At 39.8% G+C, this 16780-nt stretch overlaps 1 protein-coding gene across 9 annotated transcripts in view; it reads right to left on the bottom strand.

Moving 5' to 3' along the window:
• The window catches only part of LOC134621062 (dedicator of cytokinesis protein 9-like), a 124574-nt gene that overhangs the window by 17091 nt on the left and 90703 nt on the right, over positions 1-16780 (bottom strand). For 7 of the 9 annotated variants that reach the window (XM_063467472.1, XM_063467477.1, XM_063467475.1 and 4 more), the window contains exons 5-20: positions 10645-10714; positions 8157-8252; positions 7127-7261; positions 6807-6981; positions 6461-6519; positions 5154-5228; positions 4917-5057; positions 4019-4363; positions 3846-3928; positions 3128-3250; positions 2956-3035; positions 2673-2860; positions 2038-2103; positions 1273-1365; positions 627-738; positions 340-458 (exon numbers count right to left, since the gene is read on the bottom strand). In XM_063467472.1, coding sequence (XP_063323542.1) covers positions 340-458; positions 627-738; positions 1273-1365; positions 2038-2103; positions 2673-2860; positions 2956-3035; positions 3128-3250; positions 3846-3928; positions 4019-4363; positions 4917-5057; positions 5154-5228; positions 6461-6519; positions 6807-6981; positions 7127-7261; positions 8157-8252; positions 10645-10714 — 1960 coding nt within the window. The remainder of the gene's footprint in view (positions 1-339; positions 459-626; positions 739-1272; positions 1366-2037; positions 2104-2672; positions 2861-2955; positions 3036-3127; positions 3251-3845; positions 3929-4018; positions 4364-4916; positions 5058-5153; positions 5229-6460; positions 6520-6806; positions 6982-7126; positions 7262-8156; positions 8253-10644; positions 10715-16780) is intronic. The other 2 variants (XM_063467470.1, XM_063467474.1) reach the window with 2 other exon arrangements.

Genomic DNA, 16780 nt, shown 5'->3' with positions numbered 1-16780 from the left:
CTTACCTTGCTAGAGGTAAATAACACTTAGTTGTCAAATAAGGATATGTTTAACAGATCTGTCTTGGTTGTCTTGCTTGATACTAAAATTAGCTCTATGTTTAACTTTAGGAAAATACAAACAAAATATATAAAATAAACAAGACACCAGAAATGAAAGGATGAAAGGATGCCACGCTGTTTGATGGAAATGAGACTTGTCAACCTACAGAGTGCTGAATCATAGAATTATGAAAGAATTATGTGGCAGGCTAGTCCACTACCTATCTATAGTCTACACCATACTACCTACAAAAAAATAAAAGTTCATTTTTGTTGTTTTGTTGTTGTTGTCTTTTACCTTGTTCACACCATCCTGGGAGCTGAGGTACCCAGCAGGTAGATTGGCAGCCACAGGAAGTTGTTGTTCATTCGTGATAACTCTGCCATCCTTTAGTAGAGGCAGCCATACTTGGCCAACTGAGGGTTAAAAAAACAGCACCATTAACATAGCACCACTACTGGAATAGAGGCAGCATAAGGATTAAGTTTTGAATATTAAATCACTGTGTATCTGAATCAAACTGCTACACACACAAACAGCTTCGTATTCACTGAGGGTTGATGTGACTTAAACTAATGGCCCACCTGGAGTTTCCACCACATCTTTCTTCTTGCTGTTGCTGTCACAGCTCACATGATAGAAGGTGAAGAGAAGGTGATGCTTCTCATGCAGTTGAGTAGGCAGCTCTATCTTTATCTAGAGAGAGGACAAAAACATGGTTTGCTAATACCGAAGAAGCTTTGCAGTTGTAGAGTTCAAATTTGCTCAAGCAACATGAGAGGCAATGAGAAGTATTTTGTTATTTCAAAAACAAAAAGGTTTGAGAAAAAATCGTTTAATCATGCAACATATCTGACTCTCTGCTGGTAGTTTGTAGCCATTTTTAATCCATCCATTTACTCTCTTCCACTTATCCATATCAGGGTCGTGGGAGGGACTGAACTCAATCCCAGCTACCACAGGGTAGGTCACCAGTTTGTCACAGGACAACAGATACAGACAGACAATCATTCACACTCGCATCCACACCTATGGGCAACAGTATCACCAATTAACCAAACCCTACTAATTGCATGTCTTTGGACTGTAGAAGGAAGCCGGAGTACCCAGGAACCAAATTCCACTCTGATGGTGGAGGCAAACTCAGGACCCTCTTGATATGACATGCTGCCCTATTAAGCCATTGTATCTATTAAACTCTGATTGTGAATAACATGAGCAGAGAAATACCTCGTCATAAAACTCAGGGTTCTGCTGATGGTGGAGGACTGCTGCATATGCCTGCTTAGTAAATAGAGGCCCTCCAGGACAGCCATAGATGCACTGCAGTAGGTTCAAAAAGTAGGAGCAAGAAATCATGTGAGGACAGGCGGATATCTTGTCATGCTCATCGTGTGGTTTAATATGTTGTGGTTGTTGGTTTATCAGCTAGTTTGAGCTGTCAAGATGAACAATCCAAAGTCAAGATCACAAAGCCCTAAGATTAATTCTAAGTCAAGGCAAAGAAACCCAAGTCAAAACAAACTAGTCTGTAGTCAATACAAAGCAGACTTAAGTTAAGACCTAACATTCAACACCAAGTCAAAGAACAAAGGCTTCAAAGCCATACTATTATTAATTATGATGATGATTATTATTATTATTATTATTATTATTATTATTATTATTATTATTATTACATAAGTGTTGCAAGAGAACATTTTGAGATCTGCTTAGTAATTGTTTAAATAGCCAAATGTGATAATATCTGTGCAAGGCTTGTGCAATGCAATTAGCTAATATCTATTTTGGGAAATTAAAGTACCTTCTCTTGGAGAGGACATCAATTAGTTAATTTGTCTAAAGTGCACCCGTGAACCCTTGAGTAAATGTCTTTTGTCTTCTTGTTTAGAGCTTGCCGGGTGTCTAAATAAAGTGACCTAAGTATATGCCTCTGTTACATCTTGTAGTTTTATGTTCTGCCTTGGAAGTATGCTATATAGCATGTAAATGCACCTTCAGTGGCTGGGCTTCATCCTCATCAGAATCCTTAAATTCAGTGCAAACAGCAATATTTCTTGCCTGAAGAGGGAAGAAAAAACAGATAGAACATAAGAGAAAAGTAAGACACATTTCCACGATATCCCAGGTCACATAGAAGCAATTTACCAGCAAATACTTTTCCTACTTTGCCTCTCTGAGTCTATTTCAGACTGTGAAATAGACTTACCCGCTTGTTACAATAAAAGGAGGGAGAAATCTGTAAAGATCTGAGAGCTCGCAATAAATTAAAAGAGAGTAAGAAGGCGCAAGGGAAAGAAGATCGGTCGGTTTCCTGTATGGAGCTGACTTAGTGAAAGTAAATGTAACAATCTTGTATTGATGCACTAATCAGAAGCAGCTGCTGTGCATTATGATAACTATCCAGCTCTGCAGCTTGACTGGAAGAGCTTGAAAGAGATCCCAGTTAGTTTCATAGGCTAAACAGAATATCTGCCAAACAAAACCATTTATTTCCTAAAATGATTTGTCTTAGAAGTTTCTCTTTAAAAGATGAAGCAGTGTTTGTGAGGGTCATGCATCGACCAACAGCTCAAAATCAAAGGTATCTTGTATTATCAGTTATTTTGATGCAGCCTTGTTGTGGGTACCTTAGCAAAGCATTTCTGCCCATCGTACTTGAGGTGTTTTGGATAGACATAAAGGTGGTTTTTATAGATGGTGAATGGTTGGGAACACTTAGCAATACAGGGCACAAACTCCTCCACCTCCAGAAGAGCACTGCTTTGCCCGTTTCCTTCAAAGTTCCCCACAGGGATGTAGGAGGAAGTGACACAATCTACGGGAAGGAATGATAGTCAGAATCCTTGTGGATACAATTTGATAACTGTAAATAGATACTTAGAAGTTATGTTATAAATTTGAAGATTTTACTGGTTAGATCTGGGGGCACACTGTCAATTGTTACATCCAAGTTCCCTAAGAGCACAGGGAGCTTAGCCATTTTCTCTGGTCTGTTGGGAACAAAGAAACAAAGAATTTGTTGCAAAACTGTATCAAAACATGTTACAGAGAAACAAGTGACTAGAGAAGAGAAAGAACGTACTTTCTGAAGTCGGTAAGCAGTTTGAACATGTCCTCATCTGACAGCTTGCTGCTGTCCTGTCTGTAAAGAGCTGAGAATCGTGCACTTTTGTCTAAAGTGCCTGATGCATCTTTAAACACAGGCCTGGGGAGATAGACACACACAAAAAATAAAAATAAGTGAAATTACTGATGAGCACATCTAAGTTCCACAATACTGGTTTAATAACGTGTGTTCCTATAGAAAGTCTTTCCTTTAGTCACACTTTTCACCTGGTTTGGATGCTGTATTTCAACTATAACTCCCTATTTTCCTCAACTACAACAACTCATTAGCAACATTAGAAACAGGAACATCATTACACTAGCAAGTCAAGTCAAAGTTAACAAAATCCACAAATCCCCAAAACAAAAAAACAAAACAAAAAACCTCCACCTACCATTAATGTTATACATAAAATATGTATAAACTCATAGCTGGATTACATTTTTTAAAGAAACCAGACTACTTATCGTCTCCTATTTCCAACCCATGAAGGCATAGCACGAGGGGAGAGCAGTTGTTTGTTATAAGCCCGCTCTCATCACACATTTAGATCAGCACCAGGGACTGTCTTTGATGGTATTATATACACCAGAATCTCACTGAGCGACGGTTTCTGCAACCTGAGATCAAGACTATCATCTAATACTGAATTGAATAGGTAAATAGATGGTTTAAGTATAAGGTGGCTTTATACCTTGCAGCCCAGCCAAATGGCATCCTGTACTGCCCCAGTCGGCCGCAAGCTGTCCTGGCATTCTTTAGCACCTTTTGAGCCATCTACACAAGAAAACAAGGGATATATTTTGGCAATTACCAGCATAAGACAAGAAAAATACACTTCATATCCTCATCTTCATATAAATGTACCTTAGCAGAGTCGGAGCTCTTCATGTAGGGTTCAGTGCAATGGGCGATCCCTCCCTGTAGGACCTTCTCAATCCTGGCCACTAGGAAGATTTCTGGATGGGGGCAGGTGACTGAGAATATACCCTGTTTGGGATACCGGACAGCCCCCTCTGGGAGCCCACTAGCTAACCTGTGTTCCAAAACACTATCATTACTGCTGCCACTGATTTGCTGGTTGGGTCCACTACCATGACCGGATGTCATCTGTCGAACCAAAGGGTGGTTGAGATCCACATGGAAGTTGGCCGAGATCTTTCTGTTGTTCTGGACGTCAAAGAGGGACAGGATCACATAGAACGGCTCCACCTTTGACAATAGAGGACAGGAAGGAAAATGTTTTGAGACAGAGACGCAGAGTAAGAAAAAAGTAAAAAGAAAGCTGCAATTTAAGGGATAGTCATTCCTAATGCACTTCTGATTTTCCATTAAGACTAAATGTACCATTGAGGTAATTTATCTTCCCTTTCACTCTTTCCACCAAGCTTTTCCATTACACAACGCCATTTGTGTGTGTGTGCGTGCATTCAGAGCAGCTCAAGAGCTAATAGCTGTATTGTCCCAGCTGAGCGTTGAGTGTTAGAGTCAGAGACAGAGACCTTGGAGTGACGACAGGAAACCAGCCTCAGACTGGTGCTAATGCATGGTAGGAGGCCAAAGCTGGTTTCCATGGTAGCGAACACCGCGGATTTTGATGGGGGACAGCCAAGTGGGTCATCTGAATTGTCTGTGATCTTCTTAAGTGATTTAAACCTCACCCTCATTTGCCAAAGGATATTTGTCTGTTAAGCTGAAAGTTTGTGTGCAAATACAGGCACATCCAGCAGCTGCATTTGACTGCTGGGTTTTCACTGATACATACATTAGTTGTTGGCCTTTCTTCATTCTCAGCAACACAGCCCTGCAGGTTAAACAACAGGTCATGACAGCTGACCAGGACTCTTTTCCCAAACTTCTCTTCAAACTGTTGCACATTAGGCTCAATGGCAGAAAAGTCTAGTTTCTGTGGAAATAAGAGTTGCTGTCAGAAGGCTTAAATTATCTGCTGCCACAACAAAAATATCAGTCACAGCGATGCTACTGAGAAATCAGACAATACCTGAGTGTCAGGGTCCAGAGTGAACAGCTTGAGGCGAGCTTCACTTCTCATCTTAGATTCAATATCTCTGGCAGTCTGTGAAAAACAAAGCAAAATAAGAATGCATTCCCAATTATAAAGTAGTAACAAATAAATTATGTTGTCCATTTTAGACATCTGGAGATCTTGAAGATGTGGCATCAGTTGAGTATTCTCTTGATACTGTATGTCTTTTCTCTTTTGCTTCGCTCCCAAGCTTGCCTTGGGTCCAGTTTTGGATTTTCCTTCTTACTATTACCAAGTGCTTTGTCATAGAGGGTTGTTGTAGTTTTCTCACCAATATTGCAGACTCTTAGTGAAATATCACTAAATGCACAGTGAGGCAATGTTCTGCATCTACTTCCCCATTATATCGTCTTTTGAAAGGGAACTATCATCGTAACGAATATCATACCCAATTCCTTAGTGATTATTAAAGTATTCCGATTCTGATTCTGATCATTTATCCTTCCAAAAGATTTTTAATTTAACTGAGATTGGCTAAATAAATTTTATACAGCATATACAGTACCTAACAACACAGTGCTTTTGAATTAGGGGCAATGCAAAAACCTGTAAAGGCAATGCTAAGACATTACTTAATGTAAAACTGCTTTACCTTCTGTGTTAGCAAACCATTAGGATTTATTTGAAGTTGTGTTTCAGTGTATCGGAGAAGAGCTCTATCTCCATCTGAATCGGGAATCACAATGCAGTCTGGGTAGCTCCCACTATGTTGTTGTTCACATAAAAACTAAAGCAAAGAAATCCCTACAGATCTCAGAATTCTGAGATTAAAGTCAGCCCAGAAACACCAAGTGGCTACAACCAAAAGCGAAGATCAAAAAGCAGTAAACACCTGCGTACCGATCCCCAAACATTCAGGAAGATCTCCATCAGTGCCCAGGGCCCCCACCGTGACTCAACAAAAGGGCAGGCAGCACCAGCACCCATAAAGAGGAGCTCATAGCATATGCTATAGTGTCACAAGTGCTAGAGTCCCAAGTGTTTGATCCCAGACTGCTAAATCCCATTTTTAGAGATCTAGCACATTATATTGGATGTTTCCTTGGTAAGCACAAAGAGGAAAATGTGGGGGCCTGGATCCTTGAAACAGCTGGCCTCATGGCCAGGCCATAGTTACAATACAGACAGGCTCCAAGTGATCTCTCAAACATCAAAAATTCAGTATACATCCACAGTATGAGGACTGGTACTGTACATGCTTGTTAAATGACCAATTTGAGATGCCAACCATTAATATTATTTCTGATGGACTAACAAGATACCTGAAAGGTTTCTTGAAAATCTCCAGTGGAAAGTTCTGTTTTTCCATGTTCCTCATCTGCTGGAGAGATCAACATAAGGTCTGTTAGCTGTGGCTGCTGCATAAAACATAGTAATGCATTGGTCTCTTGTATTCAGAAGGATAACTGAAAGGAAGTAAAAACATGGGTTATAAAGTTAAAGAAGTACATTTGAGCTACTCCCGGGGGTGTAGACAAATCGAAGAATCCCACAGGTGCAGCAAGCTTCAAAAAATATAATCAGATGAAAACAAATGCAATTACAAACACAAGGCAGGCAGACAATAAAACATATAAATAATTCAGACAAAGTGTTAAAAATACATACCATCATTCAGATCGCCATTTTTTTTCTCCTGCATGGCCTGTTCAAAGCTGCTGTGGAGAATCTTGTTGAGAGTAGTGATCCACTCCTCCATCTCTGCTTCACTGTCTGCAGCCAGCAGAAATGTGCTCTTATCCTGCATCTTCAACTCAAAGGCAAATCGACGCACTTTACTGTTCTAAAAGAGAAGAAACACCAACACAGCTTCTGTAAAAGTGGTTTTAATCTTTTTGTTTCCAGTGGACAGCTAACAGAATGCTAACTTTCTTTTTGCTGCATTCAGTTTAACCACCATCACTACCACCACCACAGCTCACCATTACCTGAACAACTCCCATGCATGAGTCAAGGAAGATGGTTCCTTTGGGATCTTTGGAGGTGTTCTCATCCTTGTAGAAGTTGAGGTTGTAAGACCCATCCCCCAGCTGAGCCAGATGGAAGTACCTCCTCTTGAAGGACTATGATGACAATAAAGAATGTTAACATTCCTAATGGACTCGTTTTCTCTAAAAATACTACAGAACGGAGAGAGAGCATGGGAAAGCTTGTGGGTAAACTGAAAAAGTATGAAAAGTTTTGAGCTATCCTACACAAAGACTAATCTGAGTTCCATATGTTCACAGGGAAAATGCTGCAGGGAAAAGTAGTTCGGTAGGGTTACTGAACCGTCATTATGCACTGAGTATTTTTTTCTTCAGTCGCTTTTCTCACGCACTGTGTGACTATACACCTCTCTGCATTGGATCATTACTTATTATTCATCTCTGGCTCTCTTCCACAACACGTCTTTGTCCTTTCTTCCTCCCCGGACCCCAACTGGTCGCTGCAGATAGCTGTCCCTTGCTGAGCCTGCTGGACGTTTCTTCCTGGTAAAAGGGAGTTTTTCCTTCCCACTGTCACCAAAGCGCTTGCTCAGAGGGGCTCATATGATTGTTGGGGTTTTCTCTGTTATATTTGTATTATGTAGGGTCTTCCTTACAATTTAAAGTGCTTTGATATATATAAAATATGATTTTTTTTATATACAAAAACATCATGGCTGGATCTTAAGACAAAATTTTTTTTGATCTTCCACTTGACGTTTTTGTTCCTTAACCCTCAGGATCATTTAAGAAATTCCAAATGACCGTTTTACTGCGTCCCACCTCAACCTTGTTTTCAATAAAGTGCATGCTCAAAAAATGTTTTGTCTCACTTCCATTTCTGCTTGTTGCATGTTGAAGCTCTACTATATCCAACCATTCAAAATATTAATTTTTGTCATTTTTCAAGTGGTCTTAAACTTCTAATCAGGACTGTATATATAAAGAAAGAAAATGTAAATTTCTGTCATTTTCAGTCTGCTGTACTCACCCGCATTGTAACAGTGATTGCACCGTTGACGTTGCCTTTAAAAAGCCAGCCATGCTTAGACACTCCTCCTTTCTGAGATCTCAGAGAGGCTGTGTCCTGGAGGAGGAGATTAAGGGGAAAATAAAACATTCGTCTGGTGTTGCTATCCTTGTGGGGATATCTCATTGACATAACCATCAAAAATGAATGCCTAACTCTAACCCTTACCCTAAACCTAACCATAACCCAATTGTAACCCTGACACTAAAACCACATTTTGTCATGGTCCTGAGTCTGACGACTCAGTGTTTTGTGTTTCCTTATATTATTCTATGTTGTTGCTTATTCTGGTTATGTCTTTTGTTAAGGTTTGCCATTTGTCAGGTTTCTGTTCTGTGCCTACCTGCTCCCACTTCTCTGTGTTCCCTCTGTCTGTCCATGGTGTCACACTGTCTGCTCGTGAATCTGTCTGTTAAGTTCAGTGTCTTGTCTGGTTCTGTGTCTGTGAGTTTCCTGTTTTATTCTGAAGGTCTCTGTCTCATGCGAGTGTTCTCAGCTTTACGTCTGTGTCTCGTCAGCCCTGATTTCTCCCAGGTGTGTTCCCCTCCTGTCTCCCATCCCATGATAACTCCTGTGAGTATTTAAGCCCTGTGTGTTCTGCTGCCTGTTGCTGGTTCGTCTGTGTTGCTTCCCCGAGTCTCCATGTGTCTCTGTTCTGGTTTCAGGTTAGTTTTGTTAGTTTTCCCAGTTTAAGTTCTCTTAGGTTTTGTTTTGTGCCTGCTACATTCTGGTTTGTGTGTGCATCCTTATTAATAAAGCTCACTCGCATCTGAAGCTGCCTGCATCTTGGGTTCTCTATTAAAACTCACACGGCTTGCCCTGCTAGCCGTGACAGCACGAACCAGCCAACATGCTGTGCTGTGGAAACAAGGCTACAGCGATTAATTTCCAGGCTCCCCTGACTACTGGATGCACTTCACCCGCTCGTACGGAATTTCATCATCAATACGCTACACCTTCACCCAGCCACAACTGCTTGGCTGCCCGGCCCACTGGAGGATGTTCTGCCCGGCTCAGCAGCAGCCGCTAGCTCAGTCTCCAGTGTCACCTGCTGGTTCTGATCAGTCTCTGCCAGAGGTCTCTGTGCCTGTTGGTTCTGTGTCGGCCACCGCTGAGGGTCCGAGGGGCCCGTTCAGCCGTCCGTCTCCGCAGGAGGGTCCGAGGGGCCCGTTCAGCCGTCCGTCATCGCTGGAGGGTCCGAGGGGCCCGTTCAGCCGTCCGTCATCGCTGGAGGGTCCGAGGGGCCCGTTCAGCCGTCCGTCATCGCTGGAGGGCCCGAGGAATTGCTTCAGCACCTTGTGTCCGCTGACGGCTCTGAGTCCACTCAGCCACCTCCTGTGTCTCCACTTGCGGTTTCTACACCGTTGCCTGCAGTTCCACCACCTGCGACTTCAACTCCATCGCCTGCTGTGCCACGATCAGGGGCTTCCACGCCATTGCCTGCAGCGTCACCACCCGCAACTTCCATGCCGTCACCTGCAGCGCCACCACCTGGTCCTGCCTCGTCTGGTCCTGCCTCGTCTGGTCCTGCCTCGTCTGGTCCTGCCTCGTCTGGTCCTGCGGTTGCTACACCGCTGTCTGATCAAGCTCGGCCTGAACCACCTCTCCTTTGCCAGCCACTTTCCAGGCCTCTAGCTGGACGTCATCGCTGCCGAGGGCGGCCCCCTGAACAAGGTCGTCGCCGCCACTGCCTTCCGCCTGGTCTGCCTCCGGACCTGCTCTGTTGCCGCCACTGCCTTCAGCGTGGCCGGCCGTCTGCGCTGTGTCCACGCTGCCGCCACCTTCCACACAGCCGGCCTCCAGACCAGCTCTGTCGTCTTCGCCACTGCCTTCCGCGCGGTCAGCCTCTGGATTTCCTTTGCCTGTGTTGCCGCCACTGCTTTTCGCACGGTCGGCCTCCTGAACTGAACTGCTTTGTACCTCTGTGCTGCTGGCCTCCGGGTCGGCCTCCTGAACTGTTTATGAACTTCTCCCTGTGCTCCAGTGTTTTTGTGGATGTTTTGTTTTCGGACTGATGCCTTCAACCCCGTGGGGACCTGGATTTTAGTCCCCACAAGGGCTGTTAGTCCCCACCAGTATAGTAAAAACCTGTACACACATTAAGATAATAGGCGCACAACAGCACTGTTTAAGGTCCAAAGTTGAAATCGTTGTTAAAGTGTCATAATTGTTGGGAAGAGATGTGCCTTTAAATGCTGCAAACAGTGTGGATCTAGAGCAGTAAAGACATTTAGCTTGTAAAAGAGTACTGAAACTAAATAAATACAATGTTTAGTAATAAATTAAAAGCTAAGTGCGCTCTGTTACACTTCCTTGTATTTGAGTTTCTTTGAAGAGCGTTTGGTCAAAGTCACACTTATAAACTCTGTATCCTACAGGAGCAGAAGCGGATCACAAAAAAACTATGGGAACAAGCAGGTGAAGACGAGTCTGGAATTAGTCATCTTACCTCATCTTTTTCCACATCTTCATCCACCTCAAACACATGAGCCACCAGTTTTTCAGGTCTCAATACCTTACTGAAAAGTTTGGGAAAAGATAATTCAGCCTTGGCTCACTTAATTCAATTTCATGTTAAACCATCTCACAAACATATGTAAGAACTCTGAGACTATTAAGTTTGAAGTTAAACACTCCATGAATGTTTAACTCTTTAGTTTAGTTTTAATGAACTATACTAACCTTTATCCCCACAGCACGTTGATAACCTCACCACCACTTCAGCTACATCTTGTAAGGTAATTGTGTGGATGCTGATTAAGCATCCACACTATTGAGTTCCTGTTTCTCTTTATTCTTTATTATTGTGTGGATGCTGATTAAGCATCCACACTATTGAGTTCCTGTTTCTCTTTATTCTTTATACTTTATTATTGTGTGGATGCTTTAGGCATTTCTTCTTTATTATTCCAGTTGCCACTTTTTGTACGTTTTTTGGCACTTAACTACTTCCACAATTTTCAGCCGATTTTTAACCTTTCAAATTTGAAACTATTCTGCTATTTCTGCTAATGTGTGCTATGACTTTTGGTGTTTATTACTATTATACGTTTTAAAATATTATGCTTTTTTCCTTTAATTTGTCCCATTGAAATGAATGGGAAACTTACGCAATTCTGCTAAAACTTGCTTGTTTTTGAAACTTAACTACTTCCTCATACGTTCACCTAGAACAACCATTCAAACTTTAAAATGTTCACAAATTTTTCTGCAATTCTTGTATGATTCAGCTTTTTCATATCTGTTACCGTTTTCATCTTATCCCTCTTTAAGTTTTCAGTTGCAAAATTGTGATTTTTCACAAAATACATGGGTTGTTATGGTTGCTATGCACTTCGCTTTCAGCGTGCCACTGAAGGTTTTGCAGTCTTCTCTTTATGTCCGAACAACTTCTTGCTACTTGCTCGATTTTCACCCAACCCCCACAAATTATACATCAAAACGTAGGTATTATTGCTGGCTTTCAGGAAATGTCACTATCATTGTTGTGGGACTTATAGAATTGTGGCAAATCTCCTCAGACTAACACAAAGTCTGAAAAATCTCCATAGAAAGTCAATGGAGAGTTTGTTCAAAATCACCGCTGGATTTCTCTAATGAGAGGCATTTTCGAATCGTAATATCTCCCGAACGAAGCAAAGTTAAGACATGAGGCTTGTGCCAATATATCTTTAGACACTCCTGACGTTCACAATTCAAGAATTATTTTCTCACCTATTACCATTTGGCCATGAATTGGGTTTGTTTGAGGGTAGGAAATTCGTCCCTCGCTCAGATTTCTTCAGATTTCAAACTCTGGAAATGAGGCACTTTTTTCTCTCGTCATATCTTTTTGATGGATTGCCACACAGACCTGAAAATTTCCAGGATTGTTCACCAAAGCCTGCTGTCTCTTACGGTGAAAGAATGATATCGATACTCCAAATAGATTTAGAGTTAGAAAGCGTTGTTTGAGGGCAAGTCAAGGCAGTTTTCGCTTCGCCTCTACTAAGTTATGGTGCATTAGAAGTCAAATATCTTTAATAATTCATATTTTAATGACAAATTGTCAATACTTTAAGATTCCCCCATCTCTTCTGAACAAAACGGTGTAAGAATGACTGTTCTAGCCCCTACGGTTAGGAAATTATAGCCATTTGTTTGAGGGGAATCCTGACTATGAAAAATAGACTGCAGAAATCATGTCTCTGTGCTGCTGTGTAAAAACAGGTGCACCTGTTTTGGCGGGAAAAGGTACACAGCCTCTCTGATTGGTGGATTCAAATTGAGCAGCTCCTAGGCTGCTTGACTGACCTAGAAACTTGCTTTTCTCTCCGTGTGTGTGTGTGTGTGTGTGTGTGTGTGTGTGTGTGTGTGATTTAAATTCAATATATTTAGACTGGTTGACTGAATTTGGTCCTGTGTGTGTCTCTCTGTGCATGTGTGTTTCCATATGTGTACATATTTGTGATTGTGTGACTGTTATACTTTTTTTTGCTGATTTTTTTTTTCATTTCACAATTACATTTGAGGGACCCTTAGCATGTTCAGGATTTTTTCAGCTGTCCATTTTGCTTTTCCAATTTTTCTATTTAAGTTATTACTATTGTGCTAAGTCATAGCATGTCTGCTGCTTTTCAGTATTCGTGCTAAATACAGCATTTGTGCTAAATCATACTATTTCTGCTATTTTATAGGATTTGTACTTAATATAGTATCTCTGTTTAATTATAGTATTTCTGCCGTTTTATAAGATTTGTGCTAAATATAGTTTTCTGCTAAAAAAAAAATAGTATTTCTTTCAAATATAGTATTTTTAATTATAGTTTTTCTACCAAATCATAGTACAGTTTTACTGCTTTTTATATGGCTTCTTAGACAACCAATCATATCTGAGGCCTGGCACATTCAAATTTGCATATTGTTGCTTTCATGGCTTCCCAGCCAGCCAATCATATCTGAGGCCTGGCACATTCAAATTTGCATATTGGGGCCTTCGTGGCTTCTAAGACAACCAATCATATCTGAGGCCTGGCACATTCAAATTTGCATATTGTTGCCTTCATGGCTTCCCAGCCAGCCAATCATATCTGAGGCCTGGCACATTCAAATTTGCATATTGGGGCCTTCATGGCTTCTAAGACAACCAATCATCTATGTCATATATCTTTAATATTTCATATTTGTATTTTAAATGGTCAACATTTCAAGATTCCCCCATGTCTTCTGAACAAAACGGTCTAAGAATGACCGTTTTAGCCCCTACGGTTAGGAATTTATGGCTGTTTGTTTGAGGGGAATCCTGACTATGAGAAATAGACTGCAAAAATCCTGTCTCTCTCTGTGCTGTGTGTGTAAAAGCCTGCACTTGGTGCACCAGTTTTGGCGGGAAAAAGCACACAGCCTCTCTGATTGGTGGATTCAAATTAAGAAGCTCACAGCTGTTTTACTGACCTAGAAACATGCTGTTAACAGCCCCTGTTAATTATCATACTATGTCTGCTATTTTATAGGATTTGAGGTAAACATAATATTTCTGTGTAATTATAGTATTTCTACCAAATCATAGTATTACTGCTAAAACTAAAAGTATTTCCGCCAAATCTTGATAGTTCTGCTATGTTATTGTACTTGTAATTAATTATAGTATTTGTGCCCTAGCATAGTATTTCTGCCAAATCTTAGTATTATTGCTAAATCATAGTTTTTGAGCAAAATCATATTATTTGAGCATATTCATTCTATTTGTGCCATAGAATAGTATATTTGCTGAATCACAGCATTTCTGCTATGTTGTAGTATTTGTCCTAAATCACAGTATTTCTGCAGTGTTTAGGTATTTTTGTTTAAATAAAGTATCTCTGTAATCTTGTACCATGTTTGCTAAATTTCTGTATTTCTGAGAAGTTATCATGTTTCTGCTAAGTTACAATATTTCTGCTAAGTTCTGCTAGGTTATTTTATTTCTGCCGAGTATTATGTTTTCTTTACATTATTGCAGTTCTGCTAAGTTTTTACATTTTTGCTAAGTTCTTATGCTTCTCCAAATATATTACAATTTTTTGCTACTTTTCAGCTTTTTCAGCTATTTTTAGCAGACAGCTTCAGCGTTAAGGCATCCACACTGCATTTTCGCAGGAAATGCAAATTTTTCTAGTTGTGTGGATGCTGATTAAGCATCCACACTATTGAGTTCCTGTTTCTCTTTATTGTGTGGATGCTTTAGGCATCCACACTATTGAGTTCCTGTTTCTCTTTATTGTGTGGATGCCCTCAAAGGGCTTCCACACTATTGAGTTCCTGTTTCTCTTTATTCTTTATCCTTTCTTTATTCTTCAAGTTGCTTCCGTACGTTTTTTGCACCTTAACTACTTCCTCAGTTTTCAGCCGATTTTCTCCGTTCAAACTCTAAACTGTTCTGCTCTTTCCGGCTATATCTTTTGGTGGTTATTACTATTATACTTTTTAAAATATTACACTTTTTTCCTTTTTTTTTGTCCCATTGAAATGAATGGAAATCTTCAGAAATTCTGCTAAAACTTGCTTGTTTTTGAAACTTAACTACTTCCTCATACTTTCACCTAGAAACTCCATTCAAACTTTAAAATGTTCTCAAATTATTGGGCTATTCCTGTATGATTCAGCTTTTTCAGATCTTCTACCGTTTTAATCTTATACCTCTTTAAGTTTTCAGTTGCAAAATTGTGATTTTTCAGAAAATACATGTGTTGCTATGGTTGCTATGCAATTAACTCAAAGTGTACACTCATCCATTCTGAATTTTCTCTTCATGTTTGAACAACTTCTTGCTACTCGCTCAATTTCCACTCAACCCCCACAAATTATACATCAAAACGTAGGTATTTTTGCTGGCTTTCAGAATTTGTCACTATCATTGTTGTGGGACTTATAGATTTTTTGCAAATCTCCTCAGAGCAACAGAAAGTCTGAAAACTCTCCATAGAGAGTCAATGGAGAGTTTGTTCAAAATCACCGCTGGATTTCTCTAATGACAGGCATTTTCAAATCGTCATATCTCCTTAACGAAACAAAGTTGAGACATGAGGCTTGTGCCAATATATCTTCAGACATCCCTGATGCTCACAATTCAAGAATTTTTTCCTCACCTATTACCGTTTGGCCATGAATTACACTTGTTTGAGGATAGGAAATTTGTCCCTCACTCAGATTTCTTCAGATTTCAAACTCTGGAAATGAGCAACTTTTTTCTCTCGTCATATCTTTTTGATGGATTTCAACAGAGACCTGAAAATTTCCATGACTGTTCACCAAAGCCTGCTGTTTCTTACAGTGAAAGAATGATTTTGATGCTCCATATAGATTTAGAGTTACAAAACGTTGTTTGAGGGCAAGTCAATGCAGTTTTGCTTTGCCTCTACTCAGTTACAGTGTATTACAAGTCATATATCTTTAATAATTTGTATTTTATCTCTGAATTATGAAGACCTCTAGATTTCCCCATCTCTTCTGAACAAAACGGTGTCAGAAAGACTGTTCTAGCTCCTACGGTTAGGAAATTATGGCCATTTGTTCGAGGGGAATCCTGAATGTAAGAAATACACTGAAGAAAACCCATAGCTCTCTCTGTGTCTGTGTGTGTAAGGGCTGATTACAGCAGGTGCAGCCAATTTAACTGACCTAGATATACCAAGCCCAGACTCTTAACAGCCCCTGTACAATTTAGGCTCTGTGTATGTGTATGTTTGTGTGTCTGTATCAATATTTCTCCCATGTTAAAGTATTACTCCTCCATAATAGTATTTCTGTTAAATCAAAGTACTTCTACTACATCTTAGTACTTCTGCTCAATCATAGTATTTCTGCTAAATCATAGTATTCCTTTAAAATCATAGTATTAAAGCAATTTCACAGTATTTGAGCGAAATCGTATTATTCGTGCAAAAACATACTATGTCTGCAAAATCACATTATATCTGTTATGTTATAGTATTACTACTACGGCATAGTATTTCTACCAAATCATAGTATTCCTTTAAAATCATAGTATTACTGCAATTTTACAGTATTTGAGCAAAATCATAGTATTTGTGCAAAAACATACTATGTCTGCAAAATCACAGTATATCTGTTATGTTATAGTATTACTACTAAGGCATAGTATTTCTGCCAATAAGAGTATTTGTACTAAATCATAATACTTGTGCCAAATCATAGTATTTCTGCCATATTGTGCTAGTTGTGCAAAAACATAGACTGTCTGCAAAATCATAGTATATCTATTATGTTATAGTATTACTACTAAGTTGTAGACTTTCTGTTTTGTTATAGTATATGTGCTGAATATAGTATATGTGCCAAATCATAGTATTTGTGCTAAAACATAGTATACTGCCACATTATAGTATTTGTGTAAAACCAGAATGTCTGCAAAATCATCATATATCTGTGATGTTATAGTATTACTACTAAGGCATAGTATTTCTGCAAAATCATAGTATTTTTGCAGAAACATTGTACTTCTGGTAAATCATAGTATTTCTACTAAATAATAGTATTTCTGGTAAATCATAGTATTTCAACTAAATAATAGAATTTCTGCCAAATCATAGTATTTGTGCTAAAAC

Source organism: Pelmatolapia mariae, linkage group LG23, assembly GCF_036321145.2.
Source record: "Pelmatolapia mariae isolate MD_Pm_ZW linkage group LG23, Pm_UMD_F_2, whole genome shotgun sequence".
NCBI lineage: Eukaryota > Metazoa > Chordata > Actinopteri > Cichliformes > Cichlidae > Pelmatolapia > Pelmatolapia mariae.
This window is presented reverse-complemented; position numbering and strand designations above follow the sequence as displayed.